General features: G+C 35.0%; 1 protein-coding gene across 1 annotated transcript; it reads left to right on the top strand.

The window, feature by feature from the left end:
• Positions 1-3883: 3883 nt before the first annotated feature.
• Positions 3884-8964, top strand: LOC111806890 (Serinc-domain containing serine and sphingolipid biosynthesis protein). The gene is made up of 6 exons (XM_023692403.2): positions 3884-4149; positions 5251-5484; positions 6384-6495; positions 6589-6763; positions 7528-7768; positions 8457-8964. The coding sequence occupies exons 1-6, from the start codon at positions 3975-3977 to the stop codon at positions 8750-8752; spliced, it is 1233 nt and encodes a 410-aa protein (XP_023548171.1). The 5' UTR covers positions 3884-3974; the 3' UTR covers positions 8753-8964.
• The last annotated feature ends 628 nt before the right edge of the window (positions 8965-9592 follow it).

Below are 9592 nucleotides of genomic sequence, written 5' to 3' on the forward strand. Positions count from 1 at the left end.
ACAAGACCACCTCGCTGTTTAGCTTCGATTATTGACATGCATGCATGTTAATTTGCCTGTTTCTTTCCCTCACTTTTTTGGCTTAATTAGCTAAGGCTGCTCGTCCTTTGGCCCCGATTTCTACGGTTGCGGTGCGTTTTATTATTATTATTTTTAGGTCTAAATCCCGTTTTCGTGTCGTGTGAGTTTTATTATTATTATTTTTAGGTCTAAATCCCGTTTTCGTGTCGTGTTCGTATCTCTAACTTATTTGACTTTGAAATCATGTTCGTATTAACACAGATACTCGAACCTATTTTGTTGATTTGTTAATTTTTTTTCAAAGTTTTAGAGATTAAATCGAACTTTTTTTAATAAACTTTTAATTTATTCGATTTCAAAAGATTATTGATTTTGATGGGTAAACCAAAAATTGGTGACCCATTCTAGGATTTAATGAGTTTATGCAACTCAAGTGGCGCTGAGTGTGATTTATGGAATCATAAGTCATTTGCGTAACGGAACGAATCACTAAAGTGGGTGAAGTTTGTTAGGAACTACGACCCTCTATAATGGTATGATATTGTCCAATCTGAGCTCTATAATTCTCTTCTCGAACAAGCCCTCGAGCACCTTTCTCTTAATTGAGGCTCGACTTATTCTCTAGAGCCTTCAGTACACTGTTTGTTCGATACTTGACTCACTTTTGCGTCTTTTAAGGCTCACAACTTTTTTGTTCTGACACTTAAGGATTCTATTGACATGACTAAGTTAAAGACATGACTCTAATACCATGTTAGGAACAACGACCCTCCACAATAGTATAATATTGTCCACTTTGAACATAAGCTCTTCTCCCGACATTTCTCAACAAAGTTTAAGTCAATTTAAGCATAGCTCAATGGATAAAACATCAATTACTGACTCGAAGGATGATGACTCGATTATCTGTCCTCTCAAGAACATTATGGACCCACTTTTTTACTAGATGAAGATTGATTGCATGGGGTTATAAAGTTAATAAGATAACAAGATATTTTTAAGAGAGAGAAATCGATGCAACATGTTTCTCCCTAATATATCATTTAGAACGGGTTGTTTGAACACGACTCTCTTTCAAATCATAGAACAGAGCCCTGAACGGGACGGATAATCTCCATCTAAATGGAGAATGAAAGAGGTACTTCAGAGAGATTTTTCTCTGTTACCTGAATAGGGTCGGGGACAAAGATTATATTTCCCGTCTTACCCCAACCAAATCACTACCCGCCTCACTTTTACATATAAATATAAATGTATCTATATTATATTGAAAAATCGAAAATTATCTATTAAAATTTTTAAAAATGAATATATTTAAAATATATATATATAGAATAGGAAAAAATTTATCGTAGGGAATCTCCACCCTAATCACTGTGAAAAATAAATGGGTTAAAATAGGAGGTAGGGACGGGAGCTGGGAAGACATCTACGTCCCCGCTCAATCCCATGAACATCTCTAGAAACAATATGGTTGTTTGACCGATTCTCTCTCAAATGATAGAGCAGAGAGACCGAAAGAATGCGGTTGAACGTTCTATAGCTGATATTTCTCTCTCTCTCTCTCTTTCTCGTGACAAAAAATTAGAGAGACTGAACAGACGTGAGTTGTAGTATAAATAATCTCCCTCGCAAATGAAACATAAGAAGGAGACTGAAACAACATGGTTAACGGATCGTTTTTCACTCAACCGTAAAAACGTAAAACATAAGAAAGACACTAAAACAACATGGTTAACGGGTCGTATAAGAAAGATACTAAAACAACATGGTGAACGGGTCGTTTTTCACTCGACCGTAAAAACGTAAAACATAAGAAAGATACTAAAACAACATGGTTAACGGGTCATATAAGAAAGATACTAAAACAACATGGTGAACGGGTCGTTTTTCACTCGACCGTAAAAACGTAAATCCGTTCTTACACCTATTTAAACGGTAGAAATAAGAGGTGGTTTTTATCTCTTCATAATTCTCTTTGTTTTCCATAAAAGTTCCAAAAGTCTATCTGGTTTGGTTCAATAATGAAAAAGGAAGTAGTTGGAGGGTATGTTTCATAAAGACTTAACCAACTGAGGACATTACAGAAATATTATATACATATAATCTAAGGGGCCAAAGTCTAATAAGCTAAAGTTTGTGGGGGGGAAAAAGAAAACACAACCAGCTCAGGATGTGACTAACTGAAACACCACAATCACAAGTACCATTCCCACTTCTAATCAATAACCACACATACAAATCTCTCCCACGTGCCAAACACTCTTTGCCCACCACGTCGTACGCCTCCGATCCCGCGTTTTTGGCTAAGATTTCAAATTTGTTTTCTGAACATCGTTCAATTATGAAACAAAAGTAAACAAGGGCGTACACGAGTTGGGATGGATTAAATTGGAAAAATGTCTTGGACCCATTCGAAATTTTGAGTTGGTGACCCGAACAACTCGAATAGAGCTAACTGTTGGATGATAAAAGTCCCACATGGGCTAATTTAGGGAATGACCATGGGTTCATAAGTGAGGAACACTAACCCCATTGGTGTGAAGCCTTTTGGAGTAGCCCCAAGTAAAGCCATGAGAGCTTATGACAATATCATACCATTGTGGAGAATCGAGAGAGTCGTGTTCATCTAACACTAACAATCCAACCGAACCCACTAACATCGTTTACTAAATTGAAATATTCTCTGACGTCGTTACAAACTATTCTAAAATTAAATTTTGATCGTTCATTATTAGAATATAAATTTATTTTAAATTTATGTTGAAAAATAAAATAATAATTTTTTGAAAAATAAATGAATAAATAAAAATAGTATTTAAAAAATAAATAATTATCCAAGAAATTTAAAATATAATTTATTTTAGTGAGGTGGGATTATTAATGGGGTATGGAATAAAACAAGATTTTGAGTTGTGGGACATAATTTTTCTGTGTATTACACACAATTTGAGTTATCCCTAACTTAAATTATTTTTCTCTCTCTAGCGGTGGCAACCAAAATATTATAATAATTTTTATTTTTATATTTTAAAAAATAATCCATAAAAAGAAAAATGAGAAAATATATTTAAATAATATCAATTAGGCTTCAATCATTAATTAACGAGTATATCCCGATATCATATCGAGTACAAAATAAGTATACTTTTCGAGTCTTCTTCCCTCGTCAAGGATGATTGGTGAGATCCCAAATCGGTTGGAGAGGGGAACAGTATATTCCGATATCATCTCGAGCACAAAGATATTAATAAACTTTCAAAAGTAACGTTAAAAAGCGAGGAGATAATTTATCAGGTGTCGATAGACGGTTTTCGTCCATATATTGACGGTAAGATTTTATTTAAATGTTTTTTTTATAAAGGTAAATGATGTTAATGCTACTTTTAAAATTTTATGAGTATTTTTAAATTCAGGGTATATTTAATTTTTTTTTTTTTATAATTAATAAAAAAATTTAAGTTCATGAGTATTTTTGAAACTTTATTGAAAGTTGAAGGATATTTTTGAAACTACTGTCGTCACCACGACTATCGGTAAGGGTATTGTGGAGACTTGTTTGAAAGTTGGAGGGTATTATGGGAATTTTTTGAAAGTTTAGGGACATTTTTGGAAAAAAGAATACAAAGTTATGGTATTTTTATTAATTTGGTTTTTTTTTTTTAATTTTATATTTTGGAGATAAATAGTATTTTATTTTTATTAGAAAAGGCCATATTTCTCAAAGAAAAAGCCCACTATTCTTATTGGGCCAAGAGTACAGGCCTGTATAAATCCCGTTTGCATAAGCCCATACCCGAAAGCCCAACCCATTACCCGCGAAAATTTTCTAAAGGAAAATTCGATCAATTGCAAAATTGCTTGTTATACGCAAAACTGAAGGACGACTTCTCTGGAAGACGAGAACAAGAAGAAGAGCGTCATCCAGAATTCTCGAGGTCGAGAGCTAAGCAATGTCCTGCTTGTTTTCGTGCTGTGCATCTCTCACATGCGGTCTCTGCTCCTCTGTTGCTTCCGGAATCTCCAGAAGCTCCGCTAGACTTGCTTATTGTGGCCTTTTCGGCGTCTCCTTGGTCACTTCATGGATTCTCAGAGAGTTTGGAGCTCCTCTGATGGAGAAGATGTCATGTGAGTTTCGTCACTTGTTTGAATTTTCGTTATTCTAGCCGATTTCAATTGGTTATTCGTATATTCGATTTTCTTGGCGTCTTCTGCTGAATGTCTCGAGCGTCGTTATTATTGTGGAGACAGATTGTGGTTTTGTTGCTTCTCGAGCTTAATTTTTGGTTTTTTCTGGTGTGTAATTTTAATTCCATGATTTAATCGATCGCGGTATGCTCGTCGGTATTGAATTACGTTATGTCGCTGTATTAATTTGGTTAAATGTGGCTACTCGTTGAATCGACCGAGGCCTCAGTCTAATTTTCTGAGGAACGGTGACTTGACTCGGGCTGATTGGATACTAGAATTCATAATCATCATTATTACCTTTTTGTTGTACCTGAAGCTAGTTTATGCTTGCCAATTGGGGCGGGCGGTTTATTGAGTGTATCTGGGGTTTCTATACGTTGAAATGGAAGTTAATTGAAGTTTTGGTTAGTCTAACAGGCAAGTCTTCTCTAAATCTCAGGCTTTCAAAAAGGAAAAATATAAAAGCTCGTCTCCCAAGTTGATCAATTGTGAGTTGCATCTTATGAAAGTAATTAATAAATAATAGGCAGACTCCCTTGATTGGATTGAATAGGATGTTCTCACTAAATAAAATTCTTGGAACGAATATTATTGCTTCTCTAGTTGATCTGTATAGGTGATATTGACTATTGTTTTCACTCTCCAAGGTTACTTCACACTCTAAATTTATCTTTTAAAATCCAATAGTTTAACGTTATTTGCAATTAACTAGCAAAACGGATACTATAAGATACATTAGGGGGGAGAATAAAAATCAGGAAGTTTGTCGATGTCGTGAGTTATTACTTGCAGGAGATGTTCTTGAATAAAACATTAGGGGAGAGCATAAAAGTTTGATTGCTTTTAAGCCTTATTTGAGGCTATAATGTTTATGAAATGGTGTTTTCTGGAACCGTGATCCTTAAGTTACAAAGTAACTAGAAGCTTTAATTGTTTATCATATGATGGAAATGTCACTGGCTCAATAATAAAGATTAAGAGTGCTTCATTTTTCTTTTTTTTTTTTGAATTTATAGATGTTGTCTTGTTTGTTAATAGGGATAAAAACTGAGGCACAACCAGAGGAATGGTTTCAAATGCAAGCAGTTCTTCGTGTGAGCTTAGGAAATTTCTTGTTTTTTGCTATATTTGCCCTCATAATGATTGGTGTAAAAGACCAAAACGACAGACGTGATGCATGGCATCATGGAGGATGGATGGCTAAGATGGTGATCTGGATTTTGTTAGTCGTCCTCATGTTTTTCCTTCCAAATGTTGTCTTCTCAATATATGGTGAGTTGTCACTTGTACTCTTCCTTCCTAAACCCGAATTTCTTGTCTATTTTTCTTTAAACAAGGTAATCAAAAGTTACTGTAAACCTTGGTAGGTACTTTGAGCTTGCAGGAATGCTCATAGCAAGAAAGCTTCAAAGTACTACTCAATTAAGTACTTTAATCCCTTCCTCTTGAAAAAAGAAACTCATTTCTTCAATGGGAAACAAGAAACTTTACATCAAATATATATATGATAAGTATGAAAAGAGGAGGAAAACTCAGGAACCAAAGGAAGTTACCAAAAGAGAAACAAAAGGATACTGCTGGCATTGATAGAAAGATAACTATAGTTACAGAAAAACCTCCAAAAGAGTAGACCAATTAGAAGCCAAAAAACGCAGCTAGATGAGACCTTGGAAAATTCCTCTCCAAATATTTAAGTACTTTTGGATGCTTTTAGACAATCAATAATTATTGAGGAATTAACCAGCTTTCCATCATTAAGGATAAACAATTCAATTTAGTAAGATTATCATTAAGAAAATTGTAATTGCATGTTTTGGAAATAGTGACTTCTCCTTTATACTTTGGCTGGTTTAGTTTACTCTCAAGTCATATTTTCCAATATTTATCTTCTTATCTCCCATAATTTCAGAGGAATAATTTTTTTGTCTCTATAGATGTGGTAGAATCAAGTTGTGTGAACAAGATCAATCGAAAATGCTTCTGACATTAATCTATGGACCTTTGATTTGCTCAGGACAGTTTGTCTAGTTGCCTTGCATTTCACCACAACTTGATATTTTTTGTTCATTTTAATGTGATTTCCTTTTATGCTTGTGCTATTGATTTTACACATCTGAAAAGGACAACTATTTAGAGTTAGGTGTCTTTGTGTAACCTTCTCGTATTTGCAGGAGTTCTATCCATATTTGGGGCTGGGTTGTTTTTATTGGTTCAAGTGATTCTCTTACTTGACTTTACACACTCGTGGAATGACTCCTGGGTCGAGAAGGATGAACGGAAATGGTGAGTTCAAGTTTTACTTGCTGCCTCCCTAAGACAATACCATTTTTTGTCCAAATCTTGTTTCGTTGCTCATTAACTAATTGGTATGGATAGGTATATTGCTCTTCTTGTGGTATCAATTGGTTGCTACCTTGCCGCATTCGCTATCCCGGGACTTTTGTTTATTTGGTTCAATCCCTCAGGCCATGACTGTGGCCTCAATGTCTTCTTCCTAGTCATGACCATGATTCTTGCATTTGTATTTGCTGTAATTGCTTTGCACCCAGCGGTAAGTACTTTATGTTATTGTTTTATAGTGCGTATTTGACATAACTTCGTGTTGTATCTCTTATATTATATCCATTCCAGCACATTTCCTATTCTGCATTCTATGAATTCCAGCTGTGTTATTGAATTGAAGCTCTGTAACCCTTCTTCCTGTGGACATCCAATAAGTTTATACACCGTTAGTAAGTAGACTGAGATAGTTGAAACAGAATATTAAATGCCAATTGCCAAAGGTGGGAAATGCTTGGGAAAAACGCTTTTTCCCCCATAACGAGCGATTGGCATGAAATAGCAAGTCATGTTCTATCCATTTAAGGAAATCGTCTAATGCTTTATGTTTCGTTGCAGGAACAATAAGAATATATATATATATATATATATATATATATATATATATATATATATATATATATATATATATATATATATTGTTGAGGATTGTTGGGAGGGAGTCCCATATTGGTTAGGGAATGATCATGGGTTTATAAGTAAGGAATACATCTCCATTGGTATGAGGCCTTTTGGGGAAGCCCAAAGCAAAGCCATGAGAGCTTATGCTCAAAGTGGACAATATCATATCATTGTGGAGATCCGTGATTTCTAACATATATCTCATGGGAATATGCTAGATTTATGTTATTTAAAATGAGATTGCATCTCTATTCTCTCCATAGATTATTTATTTATTTATTATTATTATTATTATTTTTTTATGGAAAAGAATAAAATTTGGACCTGATTAATGTGGTTGGTTATTTTAAACAGGTAAATGGAAGTCTATTGCCTGCTTCTGTGATATCAGTTTACTGCGCATATGTGTGCTATACTGGTCTTTCTAGTGAACCACGTGACTACGTGTGCAATGGTCTTCATACAAAATCTAAAGCAGTCTCCGTTGGTACCCTTGTCCTTGGAATGCTCACAACCGTCCTCTCTGTTATTTATTCTGCTCTTCGTGCTGGATCTTCGACAACATTTCTTTCTCCCCCATCTTCACCAAGAGCAGGTGCGTATGCCTAAACTTGCAGGACACCTCCATTACTAAATAGTTTAATTACCAATTGTGCAATGCAAGGGAGAGGACTCATAGAGTTCATTCGAAGAATATTTATTAATAACATTTTTTATGTTGTTAAGTTATAGGGTCGAGAGATTTGAACCTCTAACCTTATGGTTGAGGGTGTATGCCTCGATCCTCAGGTTGGATTTGAACCTCTAACCTTATGGTTGAGGGTGTATGCCTCAATCCTCAGGTTGGATTTGAATCTCTAACCTTATGGTCGAGGGGTGTATGTCTCAATCCTCAGGTTGAATTTGAATCTCTAACCTTATAGTCGTGGGTGTATGCCTCAATCCTCAGGTTGGATTTGAATCTCTATTATGGTTGAGGGTGTATGTCTCAATCCTCGGGTTGGATTTGAATCTCTAACTTTATGGTCGTGGGTGTATGCCTCAATTCTCAGGTTGACCGTTTAGTAATATTATACATTAGTACAAATTATTTACTTTTCCAACTCGCGTCATTTTCTATGCATTAAAGTAGAATTTTAGTCAAGCACTGGAACGGTTTTCTCAAAACATAGACGGGAAAAAACAGAAAAAGAGATGAGAAGATTTTGAACTCGGATTTTTTTAAGGAGGGAATGGTGTTCATCGCTGCATTATTGGCTTCTAATTTCTCATTGTTTGGCTAGGTGGGAGTAAACCTCTTCTTGAAGCAGAAGACTTGGAGGATGGAAAGAACAAAAAAACAGGAGAGGGACAGCCTGTCAGTTACTCCTATACATTCTTCCACCTCATATTTGCTCTTGCAAGCATGTACTCAGCCATGCTACTTTCAGGCTGGACTAGCCTGAACGAGAGCTCGGACCTCATAGACGTTGGCTGGACGTCAGTTTGGGTACGTATTGGCACAGAGTGGGTCACTGCTGCTCTATATATTTGGTCACTCATCGCCCCTCTCCTTCTCCCCGATCGCGAGTTCTTTTAGGTCTGTCATTTCATTCCGAGTGTATATTTAGCATACTAGTATATATTTCTATAACTCTAAGCTGCTGGGAACAGGAAGAACATCAGCCTATTGGGTCTCTAAGAAAAAAAAGTATAGCAAAAAAAAAGTGTTGTATAGTTGAATCTTAAATTCTGTGTAGTTGTGGACTGTCCACAAAAATATCCATATATTGTATTAAGTTTTTGTTTCTATTGTTTGTTTTGAACTTTTGGGCATCTTTTAATTGCTTCAAATTTTGTTTGTTTGTTTTTCTTTTTTTGGCATTTTATTGGTTTGAAATTTTGGTTACCTTTGTAGCTACGATATAATAATTTAGTTGGTTCAATTTTACACGTTTTTCTTTTAGTTGGTCACGAAGAAATTCTTTATTAATTATCATTTTAAAAGTATATGGTTTGATCTCTCACATTTTAATGGTTGAACTATATAAAACAATATATTTTTATCGCTAAAATATTTCAAATTTGAGTAATTATCCTTTGTATATATAGTTCAACAATGATGGGATTCAAATATTAGTTATTCTTAAAACTTATAAATGAAACTTTATATATATATATATATCTTATCAATTTCTTTGAGTTTCATTCTTGCGATCGTACTCTTCAAGCGAGATATTTAACGTGTTGATACATAGAGAGCCTAATATCTGTCGCTTATGGCTAAGACTATTGAAGTATCTAATCTCATTTACTCTCCCAACTTTCATCTCTCGTATCGAGCAACAGAGTGTTTTCGTCGTTGGTGTTCTTTTCAATCTCTATGCATTTTATCGTTCCACTAGAAATTCCCTCTACTCCTACCGTACTCTAGGTTGGT

Source organism: Cucurbita pepo, chromosome 12 (genome assembly GCF_057944985.1).
Source record: "Cucurbita pepo subsp. pepo isolate OVF chromosome 12, ASM5794498v1, whole genome shotgun sequence".
Lineage (NCBI taxonomy): Eukaryota > Viridiplantae > Streptophyta > Magnoliopsida > Cucurbitales > Cucurbitaceae > Cucurbita > Cucurbita pepo.

Bases quoted from the DNA above. Each gene is read 5' to 3' on its own strand.
- LOC111806890 (XM_023692403.2), top strand. From the start codon at position 3,975: ATGTCCTGCTTGTTTTCGTGCTGTGCATCTCTCACATGCGGTCTCTGC. The intron at 5,485-6,383 runs GTGAGTTGTCAC...TCGTATTTGCAG, and splicing joins TGTTGTCTTCTCAATATATG to GAGTTCTATCCATATTTGGG. The intron at 6,496-6,588 runs GTGAGTTCAAGT...TGGTATGGATAG, and splicing joins GAGAAGGATGAACGGAAATG to GTATATTGCTCTTCTTGTGG.